Source organism: Electrona antarctica (assembly GCF_951216825.1).
Source record: "Electrona antarctica genome assembly, chromosome: 19".
Classification (NCBI taxonomy): Eukaryota; Metazoa; Chordata; class Actinopteri; order Myctophiformes; family Myctophidae; genus Electrona; species Electrona antarctica.
This window is the reverse complement of record NC_136800.1, coordinates 24,524,031-24,545,323: the sequence shown is the minus strand read 5'-3', so window position 1 is coordinate 24,545,323 and position 21,293 is coordinate 24,524,031. Positions and strand designations below refer to the sequence as shown.

At 42.8% G+C, this 21,293-nt stretch overlaps 1 protein-coding gene across 1 annotated transcript in view; it reads right to left on the bottom strand.

The window, feature by feature from the left end:
• The window catches only part of amph (amphiphysin), a 34,074-nt gene extending 13,057 nt beyond the window's left edge, over positions 1-21,017 (bottom strand). Inside the window, exons 1-14 of the mRNA XM_079529262.1 lie at positions 20,924-21,017; positions 9,590-9,670; positions 9,329-9,383; positions 8,845-8,939; positions 8,197-8,292; positions 7,911-7,985; positions 7,544-7,582; positions 6,974-7,059; positions 4,847-4,922; positions 3,825-3,907; positions 3,330-3,480; positions 2,433-2,561; positions 1,701-1,784; positions 866-891 (exon numbers count right to left, since the gene is read on the bottom strand). Of these exons, the coding sequence (XP_079385388.1) occupies positions 866-891; positions 1,701-1,784; positions 2,433-2,561; positions 3,330-3,480; positions 3,825-3,907; positions 4,847-4,922; positions 6,974-7,059; positions 7,544-7,582; positions 7,911-7,985; positions 8,197-8,292; positions 8,845-8,939; positions 9,329-9,383; positions 9,590-9,670; positions 20,924-20,992 (1,145 nt within the window). The 5' untranslated portion in view covers positions 20,993-21,017. The remainder of the gene's footprint in view (positions 1-865; positions 892-1,700; positions 1,785-2,432; positions 2,562-3,329; positions 3,481-3,824; positions 3,908-4,846; positions 4,923-6,973; positions 7,060-7,543; positions 7,583-7,910; positions 7,986-8,196; positions 8,293-8,844; positions 8,940-9,328; positions 9,384-9,589; positions 9,671-20,923) is intronic.
• Between the last annotated feature and the right edge of the window lie 276 nt (positions 21,018-21,293).

Below are 21,293 nucleotides of genomic sequence, written 5' to 3'. Positions count from 1 at the left end.
CAATACAAAAAGAGCACATAAGGTGGGCACCTTGGACATCATGGGCACCTCTGTGTAAAATTGTTTATTTTGTCCAAAAATTGTCTTATGAATTGTGAACATGCACGGTACATCATTATCAGACTTAGTTTTATCTTTCAACTTATTGTTTGTGACTGGATATACAGGTTGTGTAGCAATTTGTAGCAATTGTAGAATTATTAGACCTTCATTGTTGAATGTTTAAGCATGTTATCATGTATAATTTTTTTACATTTTGGACAGAATTATACATTGAGGTATCACCAGTAGGCAGGTTTCTGAACTTGTATTTTAGGTCATTACTTGGTCTGCCTACCAGTGACATCATTGATAGGGGCCGGATAAGGGCTAATATAAACTGCAGCCTTTCTATTCCTGGACGGTTAGCATGCTATAATGGCAGCCAATGCCATTATTCTTGCGTTAATACAGTAAACAAAAAAACCTAAAAAACATCCCTTTGAGACACAGACCGAGTAGAAAGAAATGGTACCATGTTATCATGAGCATGGACCATGCAGTTATACGAAGATAGGTTGAAAAGGGGTGAGTTGTCCTTTAAGTGCACTGTTGTTATGATGTATATAAGTTGGAATCATTATGTATGCATAAAAACATTATTATAATGTCTAGGAACATGGCTATAATGTATAGAACAATATGATTAACAAGGCAGTGGTATATTAAGAAGGTTATACTTACAGGCTGCGCTGCAGGTTGAGTGTTTCCCTAAAGGAAGAAACAAGGTTGTGAGATATTTGTTGTAATGTTTGATAAGTTAGCTTCTTCATTCACATTAAGATTAAGTAGAAAGAAAGAAATAAAGAATCGATGACTCACCCACCCACTCATGTCCCACGGTAAGGCTGTCTGTTGGAGCAAAACAAGCACATAAAAACAAATTATTGAAAATAATGTGTCAAGTTTCAGGCACAAAAACAAACTGGGTATTTTGTTCCATTTAATACATTAAAAATGTGATTTTTGTATTATTATTTGTCTATCAAGTATGACATTTTCTCAAACCAGGGTCATATGACTTCATATCTATGAATGTACAGCTCTTTATTGATCAGTACTTACAGTGGTTCTCAAAGTGAAGTCTGGGGACCCCCAGGGGTCATTGAGGGCGTTCCAGGGGGTCCTTAATAGCAAATCAACATGCACATTCCCTGACGTTGACGGAAATCTAATCCAACGCTTCACCATCGATGACGGAGATCTCTCTCAAGTGGTCTTTTCAGTGGTTTATGATAGAGTGTGCTCTTCGCCAACATATGTTGCTAAGCAACGGATACAATTTAGGCATTTAGCAGACGCTCTTAATCCAGAGCGATTTACATTAAGCAATAACAAAAGCATGGCATACAACCGGAAATGAACCGGAAGTGAACATTTTGCCTTCCATCCACCTCCATGTTATCTTATCACATTTAGAAAAATGCATTTATCTCTGATTCTTTTCCCAGATTGAAGAATACGATTGATTGAAGAAGGAAACCACGTGTTCACAAAAAACGCCTGCCATCCACTCCCATCCCATGCTAGATCATTTTCTAGAATGTTCATATCTCTCTTCCTGTATCATTCCACTTCTGCCACGACTACCATTCAATTTTCAATTGACTCTGGTGTGGGTGGAGGTGGTATGGTGTGCTATGGTATGGGTGGAGGTTTACCTGTGGTAAGGGTGAAGCGCTGTCATCTGGTTGGAAAGCATCAAAGTCCAGGTCAAGGAGAGATTCTCCGGGTCTTTCATTGAGCTGCAGGGAAAATAATGATGAGACCGTTCATTAAATTGTTTTGGGTGGAGGGTTTGGTGGCGTAGGGTTTAATCGGACCTGTGGTATGGGTGGGGTTGTGGGGTTTTTAACAGACCTGAGGTGTGGGTGGGGTTCTGGGGTGGAGGGTGGGGTGTGGGGTTTTTTAACAGACCTGTGCTGTGGGTGGGGTTCTGGGGTGGAGGCAGGGGCGAATAGTTCTTATAACTGTATACATTTGGTACTTTATTTACAGTTTGCTAATAAACACAGTGGTACGATTTCAGTTCACAACAAACACATTAAATTGTTTCAGCAGCTTGTTTCAACATTTCAGCATGATCAATACTCTACCTGGCAGGTTGAAACAAAAGCCACCATATTAGCATTTGAATACCTGTTCTGTGAACAGGGAACAGGCAATGCCCACCCCCAGTGGCCCAAGCCCCCACCACCCCACGTAAAGGTGTAAGTCGTGTGCCTACGTGACAAAACCCTAGTCATGGGGGATGGGAGCTCAGGGGGTACTATATTGTGTTCCTATTTTCTTGGGAGGGTGCTCCAGCTACCAAGCACCCACGCAGTTGACGCCACTGGGTGGAGGGTGCAGTTGTGGGGTGGAGGGTGGGGGTCGTGGGGTTTTAAACAGACCTGTGGTTGTGAAGAAACAGGAGGAGCCGGCAGGAATTCTCCTCCAAACAGATCAATGATCTGCTCCTGAGCCACTTCCTTAGTGGGGGTCGCCATGGGGGGCGGACGGATCGGGGGACCCTTTTTCATCTGTACACAAAGTTTAAGAGAATTTAGGAAATATATTTAAGAAATATACACACATACAGTAAATAATGGGTAAGTACATCTAACATAGAGGATTTATTTCTCTCACAAACAAAGGAAACTAATAAAGTTGACCTATACAGACTACAATAAGAGTAAAGAAAAAATAATAAGTTTGTATTCATTATAATTTTCTAAATATGTTCTATAGACTAGTGGTTCTCAACAACCCTCAAAGACCACTGGGGGTCCCCGGGAATCACTGCTATAGACAACACAAGTACTAGCACTTACAACACTACTAGTGACTACAACTCTAGTGATATTTACTTACCATGCAGCACAACAGAACAAATGAGCAGGAAGGAAAAGAATAATAAAACCATTCAACATGAGGAAAACTGTTTGTCAGTGATGAATATTCATATTACTAACTTACCACAACGATCTATAACATGAGTGGCAGGGGGAGGGAGAAAAGGTACCTGCTTTGGGGATTTTGTTATGGGTGGACCAGATGGGTGGACCAGGTGAGAGATATTTTACCTGGCTGAGAGGGGGACTTGGTTCTGGGTGGGCCATATGGGTGGACCAGGTGAGACATATTTTGGGTGGGCCAGATGGGTGGGCCAGGTGAGACAGATTTTACTCGAGATGGGGACTTGGGTCTGGTTGGGCAAGATGGGTGGGCTAGGTGAGACATATTTTACCTGAGATGGGGACTTGGGTCTGGGTGGACCAGATGGGTGGTCCAGGTGAGACGTATTTTACCTGAGATGGGGACTTGGGAATTGACTTGGGTCTGGGTGGGCCAGGCGAGACGGGTTGCAGCATGTGATTGAAACCAGCGTCTGGACTTTCTGGTGAACTGTCATCGTCCGGAGGCGACGGAGTTCTGGCCAGACGGAGAGGACCTGAATCACTGTGGAAGGACACAAATATGTCCACGAAATGGGTTTTCAGTGAGTTAGTAAAAAGATCAAATCGAGTGCCTTTACTGATATTAAGCATTTTTAAACAACACGTGCTTACAGTGCTAAAATAACACAAAAAAGTTCCATTGTGGTCATGTATTCGATCCATCATCATAGCATAAAAATAACACAATACGTTCATATCTGCATTTTGATGCTGGAACACAATTCCATGTTAATTTTTAATAATGATGATTTGTTATTTTTGGTAAGCTATGCAAGTTTTTGCGATAACATATATCTGAAACGATCATAACTTGTGCATCACAGACGGACAGAGTTAGGCGCTGACCTGGGTGCTCCTTGGATGGTGAACATCTTGTCTGAATGCTGCTCCCCCAGTTTGGTCATGACTTCATACAGCTGTTTACAGAGCTGGAAACACAAGAACGGTGACACAATGTTGACACAATGCGGTCAGGCTTAGGCTTGACCCAGGTGCGACAAAGAAAGCAGGAAGACCATCCTTCTGTATGAAATAATGCATTTTAGATGTATAACAAGTTAACAACACTGTTCAATGTTCCATTTTAGATGCAGAACAACACTGTTCAATGTTCCATTTTAGATGTAGAACAACACTGTTCAATGTTCCATTTTAGATGTAGAACAACACTGTTCAATGTTCCATTTTAGATGTAGAACAACACTGTTCAATGTTCCATTTTAGATGTTGAAACTCTTTGTTTAACCCGTTAAGACCTGAGGAGTGAGGACGATTGTACAAATGTCTTTGTACAAAAGCTCTCCCCCCAAAACACCGGGCACAAATCCGCAGACATCGGAACGGTCTCTACCTGGTATTCCTAAACATAAACTATGTCTGAACCTAACATATTCCTAACCTTGACCTCAGTAAAACTATGCCTAATCATAAACGTATTTCTAACCTTATCCTCAGTAAAACAAATACAAGACTACAAGAACCGCCCCACGAGCGGTCGGCAGAACCTTGTTTTAAGGCGAGGCTTCCGGTTACCTCAGGAGGTAGAACGGCCACTTGGGAACCAGAAGGTTCCCAGTTCGATCCCGAGCTCCCCCTGAGTTTTTTATTTTTTAGGTGATAACCTAACACACATTAAGGTCCATTTGGTTACACACCCATAAGGGTCCATTTGGTTACACAAGCATAAGGGTCCATTCACACAGTTTGACCACTAGTGGTCCCCGGACCCGGCATTGAGTAGCACTATCTTTATCTTTACACTATGGCCCTTCAGTGACCCTCTGACCTGTAACCCCTTGAAACCCTTGAAAATGAGTGGAATTCCCCTTTAAGCCTGACCCAATAACCTTTGACCCCTGTGCACTCACCAAAGAGATCTCCCGGTGGAACTTGGCCTCCAGGCTGGTGACGCTCTTGAAGGTGTCCACGTAGAAACCCACGCGACTGCGGACACAAGAACACTGTTACTGTATCACGTTACTTCATATTTGACTCGCAGTCATCAGAGGGTCAGAGAGGAGTCCTGTTCATGTAGAACCAATGTTAAACAAAGAACAGTTCATTTCAGAGCAATATGGTGGCATGGAATTCAATATGTATTTTAATTTGTATTTCTAAAAGTCAGTTTTAAGAAAGAGTTCAATAAAGAGATGTAATAAAAAGGGGTATATGAGCTATACATCCCACTATAATGTTTCGAGATTGTACTGTGGAGCTACATGTATAGTACTTCATGTATTCTTCAATGTATTAGACAGGTTTGAGTTAGTGTCTCTGTACTGTTGTGTTGTATGAATGGCATGTATGTGTGTGTATGTACTGTATGTTGTTGACCCCAGGAAGAGTAGCTGCTGTAACTGTACAGTAAGCTAATAGGGATATAATACATACTTTTTTCATAATTACGTGCATGTGTGCTGAATGCTGAAATTGGAGGATATTGGAGTGTAGATTTTACTATTTTTATTTGATTTGATTTGAGCTTAGATGGGATGGGACATGCTTGTACTCTTTTGAGTTGTCTATAATGATGAGGGTTTTATTTTATTTTAATAAGCAGAATAATGCAGTGTTTTTAATGTCCCCTGTCTTTGGTTTTCTTTTACCTATGATGACCGTGCTGAAAGTTGAACAAACATAAACATAATTTATTGATAGATTGAGTGAATTATGTGGCATCAACTGCCAGGGAATATCCATCCCTGGAGAACCAAGCGAGAGATTAGACATTTGCCTGGGTCGCAAACTAGTGAAAAAATAGCAGATCTACAAGCACACAATGCGTCACTTGTTTTGAAATGTACTCGTGACCCATAAAAAATATTCCGTGACCCAAAGATGGGTCCTGAGCCACTGTTTGGGAAACAGTGGGTGTAGTATTGTTGCTGTCGGGCAGAAACCATTCATGTTTTATGTAGCCTATTTCTTTTATTATTTATTTTCCATGAATTGAAGCCCTACTTCACCTTACAAGAGCGTCACACAAAAGCAGTGAAAATAACAGATCTACAAGCTCACGACGCCTTGTGCTATTTTAAAATGTTATAAAATAATAATCAGTAGCGAATGCAGGAATTACAAGTTGGCCAGGCGAAAAGCTGAACCCTCCCCTGGGGGGCCATGGATACTCAGCTGATCACGCATCAAATGATCAAAACGGCCTGGCCCCGCCTTTTTGTGAATATGCCGCTGATAGTAATAAAAAAGAAGCGGTTTTTGACATACAAGGTTTCCACCTGACACCAACAATATGTAGTGCAGTGTATGTATGTATACACTACGACATCAGTACAGAAGTCCTGATGTCGATGCTCGTTCATCCCCTGGGATTAGTTTATCTATGGAGAATAACATTGAGTCAGTCTGTTTCTGGCGAAAATTGTACCAATTCAGCGGCAGTAAGATTACCGTTTTCTTAGCGTCAGTTGATTCTTCAAATCCGTATGAGTGAATCCGCCGGGTCATTTATTTATTTTTGGAACACAGTTCTTATTTGATGCAATATAAAAAAAAGTCTATGGGAATTCAGAATGGGGGAAAAAACTTCAACCAGTGGTCCGGGGACCACCAGTGATCCTTGAGGGGGTTCCAGGTGGTCCCCAGCTAAATGATGGAGAGTTGGTAACCAAATCCATTTGGTATTACGCTCTTAAGAGTAAAATTATTGTGCATCTGCACTACTTTATTTACAAGAAGTCTACACAATTAGAGAATGTAGAAGACAATACAGCATGGAACTGTGGACACAATCGTATCAAACGATAACAAAATATTCTTTAGTTTTGGGTCTGAGGCTAAAAGTCATGGTGGTCCGTGGCTCAAATGCCGAAAAAATAATGGGCATTGATATGAAAACGGTTGAAAAACACTGCTCTAGTCTATAGTGTAGTGTACAGAATTAGCACTCACCTGTAGCAGATGCGTATATATTCTATTCATGTATATTGTATTGTATTGTATGTACTGTATAGTGTAGTGTAGGGCCTATAACTCACCTGTCCCATAGAGTGGGTAGTTCATCTTGTAGACCAACATTTAATTCATCAAACACCTTCTGAGCTTTTTTCAACTCTTCCTCTGCCTGCAAAAGAAACAACAACTGATCATGTCTACGGCTATACAATAGGCTACTATAAATAATATACTAATATAACAGTGGTTCCAAAACATTTTAGTTCGAGACCCAAGAGAAGTAGACATTTGCCTGGAACCTAAACAAAAAAATAATTGAATAGGTTTTGAATTCAGGATTTCTTTTTAGCCATTACTTTGACAAATGGATTGTCAATTCAACACGATCTCGATTCAACACAATTTTGCTGAATATTTTCCTTTAAAATGTAACTTATTGTAACAACTTTGTTGTTACTCTTGACACTGATAGTTGGCCGACAGACAGACAGACAGACAGACAGACAGACAGACAGACAGACAGACAGGCAGGCAGGCAGGCAGGCAGGCAGACAGGCAGGCAGGCAGGCAGGCAGGCAGACAGACAGACAGACAGACAGACAGACAGACAGACAGACAGACAGACAGACAGACAGACAGACAGACAGACGTACCTTTAACATCCTGCGGTCGTTTCTCATCCCAGAAGATGCCTGCAGGGTTTATTCTATTGGTTAGTATTTATATATAGTTGTATTTGTTTATGTGTTTATTTATGAATAATTGCATTTGTACTGATTCCTGATGTTCCTATACTGTCCTTATGGGTGTGTGTGTGTGTGTGTGTGTGTGTGTGTGTGTGTGTGTGTGTGTGTGTGTGTGTGTGTGTGTGTGTGTGTGTGTGTGTGTTGCACTTTGTCACTGGTTGCATCTTTGTGTTGCAGTGAGCTGCAGTTGTTGATGCCGTGCACATACATACGGACAACACACTCTGTCAGTTGTTGGAGCGGATGGCACCGCTCAAAAACAGCATGTACTTACTACCTGCAGGGTTTCCATGTGGTGACGAGCGCTGTCATAATCTATCAATTTCCTGCTTCGCTTTGCCACTCGAATCTGAAACATAATCATCAGTTACATTTTATTTTTCAACTTTGCCATGATAAAATCGTACTGCAGTAAGCACCAGTTCAAAATGTGTTAGTAAAAAGTAGACGTTTACATTATGTTACAAAGAAGAAGAAGAAGAAGAAGAAGAAGAAGAAGAAGAAGGAGATAATAAATAATAAGAAGACGAAGAAAGACAAATAACAATAATTATGAATACCTTTAGGTCAGGGAACTGCAGGAGATATCCATCAAGGTTTAGTAGTGTGGAGTCGATCAGTTTGTTATGGAAGTCTTCCCACAATGCATCACAGTCCTGAAGGAAATACAACGTGTACACGAACAATAAACATGGTAAACAGTCAGTTGTTAACAACTGGTTTAACTACTGTAACTAAGTTATCCATCAAGGCCTTTTTTTAGTGCATTTTGGATTTCGCACTTAAATTCCTGAATGGAAACACCTCAAAATTCGAAAAAGTCTACGTTTTTTGCTAAAGTACTTGAAGGGACTGAATTTGGGGGTTTTATCGAAAAAATTAAATGCGCAAATGGGGGATGGAAACACTTGTCGGATAGGTTTTGAATGAGAAAGCATTGAACTTGCATGATAAAAGAAAAAAGTGATGGGGAGCCAGTGGAGAAGGGTGGGTGGCCAGCACTCATTCAAGGATCCTAGCAGGGCTGTTTTGAATTTATTGAAGCCTCTTATCTGCACTGCACTCTCTTGCTAGGGATCCCAATGAGTAATATAGTGTGTTGATCATGGAAGTTTGATCGTATATTTATATAAATGTAAACAGTGAGTCAGTGACCTTAAGTTTAGGTCAGGGTAGGGGTCAGGGTTAAGGTGGGGTTTCACACTGACCTTGCCTATTACCATGACGTCATCTTTCCCATGCCAGTCCGGTTCATAGACTTCATGTAGAGATTCTGTCAAGTTGATGGAGGCCTGCTGCATTGCTATAAGACACACAGTCAGTTATAGTGCATCGCGGTTGTCAGGCAGAAATCTTGTATCTCCAAGCTTCAAATTTGTACCTACAGTACTTCCTGGGACCCAAACAGTGAAAATAGTGTGTGTGTGTGTGTGTGTGTGTGTGTGTGTGTGTGTGTGTGTGTGTGTGTGTGTGTGTGTGTGTGTGTGTGTGTGTGTGTGTGTGTGTGTGTGTGTGTGTGTGTGTGTGTGTGTGTGTGTGTGTGTGCGCACGTGTGTGCGCGTGTGTATGTGTGTGCGTGCGTGCGTGCGTGCGTGCGTGCGTGCGTGCGTGCGTGCGTGCGTGCGTGCGTGCGTGCGTGCGTGCGTGCGTGCGTGCGTGCGTGCGTGCGTGCGTGCGTGCGTGCGTACGTACCTTTAATAGCAGCCATATAGGCCTTCATCTCTCTCTGTAGTCTGGATCCTTCTGTCTGGAGCAAGCAATCACATACTTACATCATATATACAGCCTATATACACACAGTACATATCATATATATATATATATATATATATATATATTTCATTTTTTACATTTCCTGAAGAGCCACGGTTTAGGACTATAAATAGTTATATAGCTCTTTTATGGTTAATTATGTAAATCATATTTATTATATGAAAGAATTTGTCTTATTACCTCCTGCCTCTTAAAGTTGACGACAACTTGCTCAAACTGCTCATCTTTAGTCTCATCAGCTTTGCCCAGCTTCTGCAATACCTGAAGACAGAAAAACACATACCACAATGCAGTTACTATCCACACATTAACTATAGAATTTATGCGGGGTATGTTTGTGACACAGCCACGGTCACAGAGTCAGGCAGGCGCAATGCTATGCCTCTCCCGTGGTGTGTCCAATCCTATATTATGCTTATTTTCACTGTGACTGTGATTATGAGACTGAAGTGAACACTGAATGTCAGCATCACCCCCGCCTCTACAAAGGAGCGCTGAAAATAGCCGATCTACAAGCTCGCAATGCGTCGCATGGTTAAGTACAGTTTGCACAGCACAATGCAGATTCAGAACAGAACTACATTTTCACAGACTTTCGTCTGTGAAAATGTGTGCTGCGCGCACACACTGTGGGCACGTTCGGAAATAGCGCACTGAGCGCACTGTGTAATGCAAACTAATAGGCGAGTGTGCTCCGGTGCGGTATTTCCGAACGCGCCCTGTGACACACCCACCACCAGTGGATACGTTCCATTTCCAAATCCTCGAGGCATGTATTTTAGAACATAATCATTACAACGCAGTTGAACGCACGCATACCATAATATGTCTATTTTCAAAACCTATTTTTAAAGTTGAAAGGTTTAATATATAATAAAGCTCGGGTCCTGCACGGGCATTTCGGGTATTCTGCATTTCAGATGCCCGGAACGAGGCCCGCAGCTTTGAAATGGAACCGACCCGTTCCCCGACGTCATGTCAATATTTTGCACCCGAAGCGGCTCGGTTCTCGGTTCGGATCTCGGGTATTCTGCACTCTACTGCAATGATACGATGCAGAGGGGCTAACAGTGACATGGGGGATACACCAAAAAGGGACCAATGTGAAAGAAAACACCTGGAGGAGTCTTCATGGGACCTGAGAAGTACTTTAATAGGTGAAAAAAGCATTTTGGAAGAAATTCCCCTTTAAGCCCATATTGTGACTCATGATAACCAGTGTGGTTGCCGTGACACGAGTAACACTTGCAAAAGAACCAAGTTGGTACAACAAATGGATCTCCATATGTGGAGCTGACTATCATCACCTGGATCTCCATATATGAAGATCACGACACTGACCTCATCAAACCCTGGATAGCCATACATGGTTTGACGTACTAGATCTGCACATGGAGCCGGGAAGCAACTCTACATCTGACCTCACTGACACCAGATTAATAGTTTAATTCCTGCTTCTCAACTGTGCCGTATTAAGAAGCTCTGTTGTTTCAGCGCGACCTCGCTCTTTAGTGCGAGGTTGCTTCTCGCCCTTAGGCATCTTACTGGTGAATAAAATGCAATTTTGTCCAATCTATAGCAGAGTATGTTAATACAATAACTTATACAATTGGGGTGGTTGTATTTTAACCTATTCATACTCGGGTGAGTGGTGAGTCGCTTATCACCGCGGTGTGACATCATGTTTCCAACCACCGCAGTGGAAACCTTATCACCTAAAACTGGAGTATGATAGGCCTTTAGTCTCCCTGCTCTTCTATTGAGACATTTAGATTGTGTCAAAGGTCAGGATCTGACTTGAATTTTGACCTGATGGTCAAGATTGGTTATCGCCCGAGCAAACAGGCTATTAGCTCAATGGTAAAAAATCCAGGTTCAAATCCGGGGTAGAAAAGGAAAGTAACATAGCTTTAACAATGACCTAAACCGTATACTATCCGCACATCAACTCGACTTCTCCATTCAACTTTGATGGATGCGGCCCGCCATGTTCTTTTCTGTCGCCCTATAACTTTGAATGGCGTGCTGGTTCTTGATATAGAATACATTGTTTATATCCACACATCATTGTTCAGTGATCCAGACAGCAACCATCTGGCCTCCTGCAAAGAGCTTCAATCCTCTTACAGTTGGATTCTAACCTTTAACACACACTATACATCTCTCGCATGCACGCACGCACGCACGCACGCACGCACGCACGCACGCACGCACGCACGCACGCACGCATGCACGCCATACACTTTACATTATACACACACTAAAACACATGACAAAACCCATACCATACAATGATACTGGGTAGGGATTGGTATTTTGATGAGTCCATTACATTCACCCATTCACACACACATTCATACACCGATTGCAGCGGAAGCCATGCAAGGTACCAACCAGCACATCGGGAGCAATTTGGGGTTCAGTGTCTTGCCCAAGGACACTTCGACATGTAGACAGGAGGAGCCGGGATTCGAACCGCCGACCCATGGATCATTGGACGACCTGCTCTACCTCCTGAGCCACAGCCGCCCAAGTTGTCCAAGTTGCTCCTTTACACCTGACAGAGGGGAGTTTCCCTGGTTGGACGTAGCGCGTGGAAGGAACACGTTATTCCAACCAGTTCCTTTCCCCTCTATCAGGCACCCGGCTGGCCAGGGGGAGGCAGTTTAGAGACCAGGACTGCATGTTTTTTGTGAGGATACCTACCCTAGGGGACACCATGCAAACTCCACACAGAAAGGCCCTTTCGCCAACCCTGCCTCGGTCATGGGCACTGATGGAGGAGGAAACACGCAGCCAGCACCCACAGCGTCCCGAGCGGGAATCGAACCCAGGACCTTCTAGCTGTGAGGTGACAGCACTACCAACTGTGCCCCATGTATTATTTTTTTAATATCTATTCTGTATTTACCTGTACAAATTTTCTAGTATCAAACATTTTATTTATTTGCACGCACGCACGCACGCACGCACGCACGCACGCACGCACACACACACACACACACACACAAACCAGAGAAACCAGACGCTGTGTGGGCAGGACTTCCCTACACAGTTCTAATGTTACTGCTGGGGTTGACTGGCGAGTTCCCAGTGTGTGTGTGAGTCTGAGACATGGTCGGAGACCGCAACACATCAAACTTAACACTGTACACTAATACCATGCTGCATTCAATTCAATTCGACAAACCAGACATGCAACCTGTCTTAGCGCTAATTAACTTTCCACACAGTATGCATGTTGCTCGCTCCGAGTTGCTCGCATCTGATCTACATGCTATACTGTGTGTGTGTGTGTGTGTGTGTGTGTGTGTGTGTGTGTGTGTGTGTGTGTGTGTGTGTGTGTGTGTGTGTGTGTGTGTGTGTGTGTGTGTGTGTGTGTGTATGTGTGCGTGTGCGCGTGCACGTGCGTGAGTGCGTGTGTGTGTTTGCCTGTGTGTAGTTACCGCAAAAAGTAGTTGCTTTACAGTAATAATAATAATAATGAATTTTATTTGTATTGCACTTTTCATTCACAGGGAATCCCATAGTGCTACATGGTTTAAAAACCGGTAAAAACCAGTAACACTTGTAATGCATGTAACACATTAGTCCAGACTCCCAGGACACATTTGTATGGGTCCAGAGTTTCGTTTACTTATTTAAATTATGAAACAACATTAACACATTTCTAACATTTTACTCAAGAAATGTTGAGCTTGTAGTTGGGCTATTTTCACTGTTTGGGTCCCAGGAAGACATACCATGTTTGGGTCTCGATCTAAAAGGTTTGGTGCCCACTGCCGTACATACATTACACGCACGCACACACGCACACACACCATTTACTATACCGCACACACACACACACACACACACACACACACACACACACACACACACACACACACACACACACACACACACACACACACACACACACACACACACACACACACACACACACACACACACTACCATGTTGACACATCAACATGTCGCGCCCATCAGGCATGTGGACAGAATGCAATCTGTACGATTGGTTTATTTGCCACACACACACGACAACACTACCATTTTGACACATCAATGTATTGCGCTTATCAGGCATGTGGACAAAATGCAATCTGTAGGTTAATTGGTTATTATTTATGGAGGACATGAGTGACTCTCCCCTTTCTCCTTTCTAACAGTGTTATGATAATTTTGTAATGTGTGACCACTGGAAAATCGCAGCTTTTCAGTTGCTGCTCTGCCTTCGATGTGGAATGCCCTGACACCATCCATTAAAGCAGTGGTTCTCAAACCTGTGGGTTGGGACCCCCAGACGTGTCCCCACATGATTTTGGGGGGGTCCCCAGTTGACAGTGAAGAGACAATTTAACTCTTTTATTGTCACTAGGTGGCAGCAGAAGTGTAGTTAAGCTGTGCCAGCCATATTTCCTTGTTTGGCTCATTTTCAACTCTGCTGTATCAGCCTGCAGACTATCATTGTAGTCTGCAGGGGGGCTTTGAAAATCCTGCTTTTAACCCAGGTAAATGGAGGGGGCTTGCAAAGATCCCATAGCTGGTGGTGATGGAGGCCGGACCAATGTTAAAAATTGGTTTTGGGCTCAACCATTGGCCAAATTGTGAAATAATATAAGAAAGATGCAACAATTGCGAGGAATTGTGAGCTTGTAGATCGGCTATTGTCGATCGTCTAATTTCACAATATAAATACCTGTGGAACCGAGTCAAATTACGAAATGTAATGCCTCAAGTCGTACATTCCAAGTGCGTGTGGCGGTAGGGTATAGGGGGTAGGGTGTAGGGTATAGTGGCCCACTTCCCATCGGAAAGGAGGTGCTGCAGTTTTTTTTCTCCTTTGTACAAGTAACAAAGTAAGCGTTTGTATTTGTTGATGACATGTATTATTGAGTTATTGTTCATTTGTTGTATCTATCATGTATCTATCTATCTATCTATCTATCTATCTATCTATCTATCTATCTATCTATCTATCTATCTATCTATCTATCTATCTATCTATCTATCTATCTATCTATCTATCTATCTATCTATCTATCTATCTATCTATCTATCTATCTTCATCACTTGGCTTTAACAGCTGATCTCTGTTCCTGTGAAACACAATCCAACAGCCAGCTCATCAACATTTAATGATCCGGTTCAGCCAATCAGCACACAGCAACACTAGTTAGCAACATACCACTCCCAGCTATGACATAAATGATATATCACCACAATATACATAGAAAGGTAGACGCCTCCTTCAGCTCTGGGGCATCTGCTCTCAGCGGAGGGCAAGCTTCCGTGTGCGTCATAGAAGGGGACGTTCGGTAGGCCAATCAGAGGCAATGTAAATGTTTGTTTTCTCATGGCAATAAAGCTCCTGTCAATTTAATTGATTACTCCCGGAAAAGACGCAATGTGATTGGCCAGTAGTCACTTTGAGTGGCAGCATGCCTTCCGCTGCGTTCCGCACTTCCGCCCGACTTCCGCCCTCCCTGCAATACAGGTCGCTCCATTGAACTGCAGCATCTATTTTTAGCCAGGTGCTTGCAAAGCATCCTGGCTATACTGTTGATCATGAACATAGTCAGGACGTAGTGGACACTTTTTCATGATTGGCTGCCTCGTCTCCAGGCTATCTACCTCTAAGCCAATGGGATATTTGCCCATAAAGGCCAAACCCCATCGTCTGGGAAAAAAATGAAATTGCCATGAATAGTCTAGTCTCTACTCTCTAGTCTGAATGACACTTTTCGCCCCTAAATAATCAAAAATGCACAACAGAGACATGCACCTGGCAGTTATGACACAAGTGTCATTCTTGTTTTATATATCTATGGTCACCACTGTGTGCCATCTCACCTATATGTACTTCAATGCCCATCTGTCATTCAGGAATTACCTGTATTGTTAAACCATTAAGACCTAGGCTCATTCTAATGTCTTCTAAATCAGTTTTCTTAAAAACTTATGTTGCTATATCAGTGGTTCTCAAACTTTTTCATGTCAAGGTCCCCCAAAATGATATGTATTTTGTAGTTGAAAATGTTTGCGGAGAACACTGACGTCACCAAATCTGGAGCGTTATTGGTTAGTGGAATACAAGGAAGTGGGGCTTCCTATGCCAGATCTGTTTGTGTTTCCCCAGCTAGGCTTTCATTTTTGAGCCGAATGCGAATGCAAATTAAAGCCTGGGTACCGAGGCTAAGTGTCTGATGTACCAATAAGGACTCTGACTTTTAATAACACTTTTTAGGGTATGGTTATTGTACTGTTTGCACTGTTGACACTCACTTTTCTTTGCGTTGCATTGGGTAGTGGATACTGGCCCAATCGGGAACGATGCAAGTTGGGAAGGCATGCACTACCCTGTTATGCTTGAAAGGCTTTCTCAATAATGACCCGCTCCCCATTGATTACTTATAGATTAATAAATAGATACAAAAGTCAAAACAAAACAACGGATTTCATTGTGGTAAAGCCATGTAGCCTAATAAACAACCAGGTACATTTACACATAAACACTACTGCGATGTACAGTACACTTGACTACACAACCGTTACACATGTCTGTTTAGTACACTGCAACTGCTGTAAATGTTTCATTGTTGATAGAATTGGTAGATGGTCTATTGTTCTTCATATTCACTGTTCACTTTTACCTATCCTAACTATTAGGAAGAGTTGATGATATTCATACATTTACCATCCTAACTATATGAGTAGTGTAATACATCCTGATCCTAACTATTAGGAGCAGTGGCTGCTATTCATACATGCATTACTACTATGTGGCTGCTATTCATACATTTGCTATCCTTACTACTAGGAACAGTGAACACTATTAGCAGCGCTCAGGGAGCAGTTAGAGGTTAAGTGTCTTGTGCTCAGGGAGAAGTTGGCTAAGTGCCTTGCTCTGGGCGACACACACCGGGGCAGGGTGTGTGTATCCCAGCTAGCCTCTCTACCCATTCAGATATCCACCGCTTTCCAGCGTCCGTTGAGGCCATGCGTGAATTATGGCCATCGCTTCCTGTTGTCCGTCATTCAATTCAATGTGAGTTATGTCACGTGAATGTGGGAACACAACCTGACAGAAATAGAAAAGGATCATATTCGTCTGCACCCTGATTCAAACTAACGATCAATTAGTCCATGGGCCAGTGGGGTTGAAAAGACTAGATTCTGGTGGCAAATTCTAATGGTGATTTTTATGTTCCCACGTGTACATGGTATCATTTAAAGCCTGGTAGCATTACCAACCTGGTAGCTTTCTACCAATTTATACAAAAACATTGAAGACAAAAGTAAAGACGGAAAAGTGAGGACGCAAATTGGGATTGGCCGGAATGAGATGATGTATGATGATGTATGATGAGCGCCCCTCACTTCACACGGGTGTGATTTTTATTCATTTTCACATCATATCGTACTGTTGGGAATATATAATACAAGAGTAATTATTCAAAAAATAGGTCACATTTTGTAGGCCTATTTTCTATATATTTTTCTCTATGTTCTCTGAGCAGACTCAGGTAGCTCTACATGTGACTTGACTACATGTTACTACTGATCCACACTGGTCTCCATGTCTGTGGACCTGTGGTGTGTTTGAGTGTGGGCACATATACGCGGCAAGAAAGCGCCTAGAGCAGGCGTCTCTTCCGGGTTTTTAAACAGCTGGTGGATGGAAATGACACTTGCGCGTGGCTTCAACTTGTAGTGTAATAACCACAGACATTCTTATCATGGCATTAAGTCTTGGTCATATTTTACAGTGCCCCATTGTTCAACAAAGAGGTACATCAGCAGGCTGTCAATATGTAGACATCAGGGGAGTTGCAAGTCAACATGGGATTGACTTATACACCTCCCTCATTGGCATTCACAGGCTGTGCTCTGTTAGTGCCTTTGCTGGGAAAGGGAAAGTGAAACCCATGACCCTTTCCAGCAGTGTTTTGGGGAACTGGTCAGAAGTTAAAAAAGATGGAGGCATTCACATGCCGCCTCTACCTTTCAGAGAAGAGGGATTGCACAGACATCAATGAATGTCAATAGAGAAGCTGATTCCTCACAGCTTCCATCATGCCGTGACAGCTTCCACCAGCACACACTTCAGGCCAACTACCAGCAGCTATATGGCGAGTGGCGACACAGCTTTCAAGCCAAAATGAAAGACCCTGAACCAACTGGACATGAGTGGACTGTTGACAATGTCGATACGGCCTATAGCTGATCACCTTTATGTATACTCATTCAGCTATACATCCTCCCCCATAGCTATCACCTTTATACTCATTCAGCTATACATCCTCCCCCATAGCTATCACCTTTATACTCATTCAGCTATACATCCTCCCCCATAGCTATCACCTTTATTTCTACTCATTCAGCTATAGCATAGGGCGTCCTCCATGGCTTTAACCTTGATTACAGAAGCTGCTTTTTCATGCCTCAGATCAAATGGTGCCAAGAAGATCAGATGTAACATGCTGCCATGACAGCCACGGCCATGAGTGAGGCAGTGCACATGGACATTTGTCCTGTGTGCATCAATTAGCTTGATGCACAACCGGTGTGGCGTCACACTCTCAGCCTAATAGGCTCTAAGTCTATGCACAGCAGCCATAATGGAAATAAATTGGGCCTCTGCCTTACTTCCTTCACAGATGTTACCAATTATACTAATGAAGGCTCTGTTCCATTCTGAGTCAGGGTGCTGATATTGTGCATGTTGGCTCCCTGGAAAACACTCTGCTACACTAGTGGGTCCAGGGACCCTCATGGTTCCTTGAGGGGGTTCCAAATAGACCCTTATGGGTGTATGTAACTCTGAGAGTGTACAATATGGAACCAAAATGACCCGTAAGGGTGGCTATTGACCATGACCTGCTGTTGTCAGGCCAGTTATATACGGTCAGAGACCCAGACTATTTTAGCTGTGATAAAAGACAACATTACTGTACACTAGACCAGTGGTCTACTGGACTTTTACTGGATCAGAGTCAGGACCCATGCTCTCGAATATCATCGCAGCCCACCCAGACCACAGCCTGAGTGGTCAGATGGGTGGACCCCCCCCCCACACACACACACACACACACACACACACACACACACACACACACACACACACACACACACACACACACACACACACACACACACACACACACACACACACACACACACACACACACACACACACAGGCAGATGTCTCGGTTCAATAAATCAATAGTTGTCTTCAAAGCTAAGTACTTGTCTTGCTTTTGTCCCTTTGTAATGGAAAGGTGGGGGGGGTGCTCATTCAGTGAAATTGATTTGGGGGGCGGTGGCCATAGCTGAATGGGTAGAGAGGTCGACGACTCGACAGTGAAATGGAAGGTCCCCCATGCTGGTTAGAGTGTCGACAGCAGTTAAGGAACAGTTAAGGAGTTAAGATGGACACTGTCCCTCCTTAACCCCTTAACTGCTGCCCCAGCCCCATGAGCGCTCATGACAACCATCCGACCAAACTGAAAACTGAACTTCCCCCAGGGGAAATAATAATAATTAAAAACTAAATGTAGGAAACAATTTGGAAAAACATGGGTCCCGAGTATACATACAATGTTCAACTTACAGCCAGCACCGCTTCCCAATCGCTATAGAATGTGAGTCTTTAGCAGGAGGTCTGGGACCCCTATGGGTCCTCAGAAGAATATCTGTGCGGTAGGATTGTTTCGCATTAACCACTTGAACCCTATCATCCCTGTTCTAGGGCAGAAATAGCAGATCTACTCTTTTCGGCGAAGAGGTTTGATGTAGAGGGGGAAAAAGAGCTGACAAAGTACAGAGCCCAAAGGCCACGTTTACTAAGAATTAGGGATGTGCCGATGAGACATTTTGTCCGATATCGATATCCGATATAATTAATTGCTGTTATGGCCGATAACCGATATTACCGATGTCGATATGATCTCATTCTGTATTAAAAAAAGTATAATTATCTCCCATCACTACTAAGAATTGAATGGTTGAATGAACCCAACAAATGAATAGGAAATATAATGTGTAACAAAAACATACATTTACACAACACTGATGATAGTGCTGTCAATCAATAGCCGAATAGCCGAAACGCATAAGCGTTCCTTTTTGGTGTGCCAATAAAGAAATTGGAAATGTGAGTACTTTGTCTGCCATTTATTACATTTTTGGACGTGCTACCTTTTTGGAATTTTTTTCATTCCTGTTTTTTGATATAGATAGTGGGGTCGCTGCTTCATCACTCACTCAGATAACAGGTCCTTTATTGTTTCATTATTCAGACATGATTCCCTGGATGCTCAACCATAATGGTGAAAACATGTATTTAAAATAGTTGTTACACTTACTAGTAGTATACTACAAAATACAATGGCAGCAGTTATCAGACCTAACATCAAGACACACACACACGCACACACACGCACGCACGCACGCACGCACGCACGCACACACACACACACACACACACACACACACACACACACACACACACACACACACACAGAGAGAGAGACACTGCTACTGAGTTATTAAAAGAAATACAATCCTCTTAGAGGGAGAGAGAGAGAGAGAGAGAGAGAGAGAGAGAGAGAGAGAAAGAGAAAGAGAGAGAGAGTGTGTGTGTGTGTGTGTGTGTGTGTGTGTGCGCGCGCTCGCGTGCGTGTGTGAGTGCGTGCCAGTGTGCGTGCGTGCCAGTGTGCGTGCGTGCCAGTGTGTACGTATGTACAGACAGTAGTTGAGATGATAGATGGCAGCTATAGGTTGTTACGAGTATAGGCCTATACTATGCCCTGATTAACGAATTAATGCAAACATAAATTAATGTAATAATAACATTAATGGAGTAACAGTGGCGCAGAGAGAGCATGCGCAGCTCGAATTCCCTCGAGCATCTAAACTCGTTCAGTCTTCAATGCGTTATTTGATTCACAATGAAGCAGAATTATTTACACCTGCAATAAGAATCATAATCCACACACCGTCTACCCGTCAGAATGATGTAAGATGGACGCATTGCCGTCACACCACAACCATACCTCTATGGAATTATGTGACTTTAGACAGAAAACCAAATTAATCAATCAATCAACAATAATAATAATTATTATTATAAAACATAATAATAGCAACCAGTAACCAGGTGTGACCTGGTTACAATAAACACCCACCATCCTCCTCTCTGTTTAGAGCCTTTGGATACACGTAATTCAATAGGTCACTAATATGGGTGTAACAGCGATACGTAGCCCAAGTGTTATTCATTCATTTGTCGAATGGTTTCTTGAAAACGCTGCGTGAAATGAGAACGGACCCGCCGTCCTTTATTAAACATCCACTTGTAATGAAACATAAAAGCCAATAAACATGGACATTTGAACACGTTTAAATTCATTCAATCATTACACAGATATACATCCCACGTCGTCTTTAAAGGCCACGGTGGCCGTTCCTTCCACTACAAACCGCTTTTAAATTTCTAACATTCTTACCTTCTCCTGGGCTCTGCTTAGTCGTTTCTGGACGTTTTTGGCGAAGATTCCCGTCTTTATTTCTGCCATGGTGAGATCATAGAGCTGCACTGTAATTTAGCGATATTAAGTGATGAAGGTATAAGGGGAAGGAGAGAGAGAAACCCGAGAGGAGACCGAAGCTTCAGCACCAAGGACAGCGAGCATGGGGGAGGGGCCGTGGGGGGGTGGGTTCTTAAAGAGACAGTAGGCTACACCAGGGGTCTGCAACCTTTTTGAAAGTGCCATGTTTTCATTTTCTAGATAGCCAGTGGGCCATGTAAACATTAATTTGAATGATACCACATTAAAAAAATCGAACATATTTTGATTGTCCACGAATATAACCTTT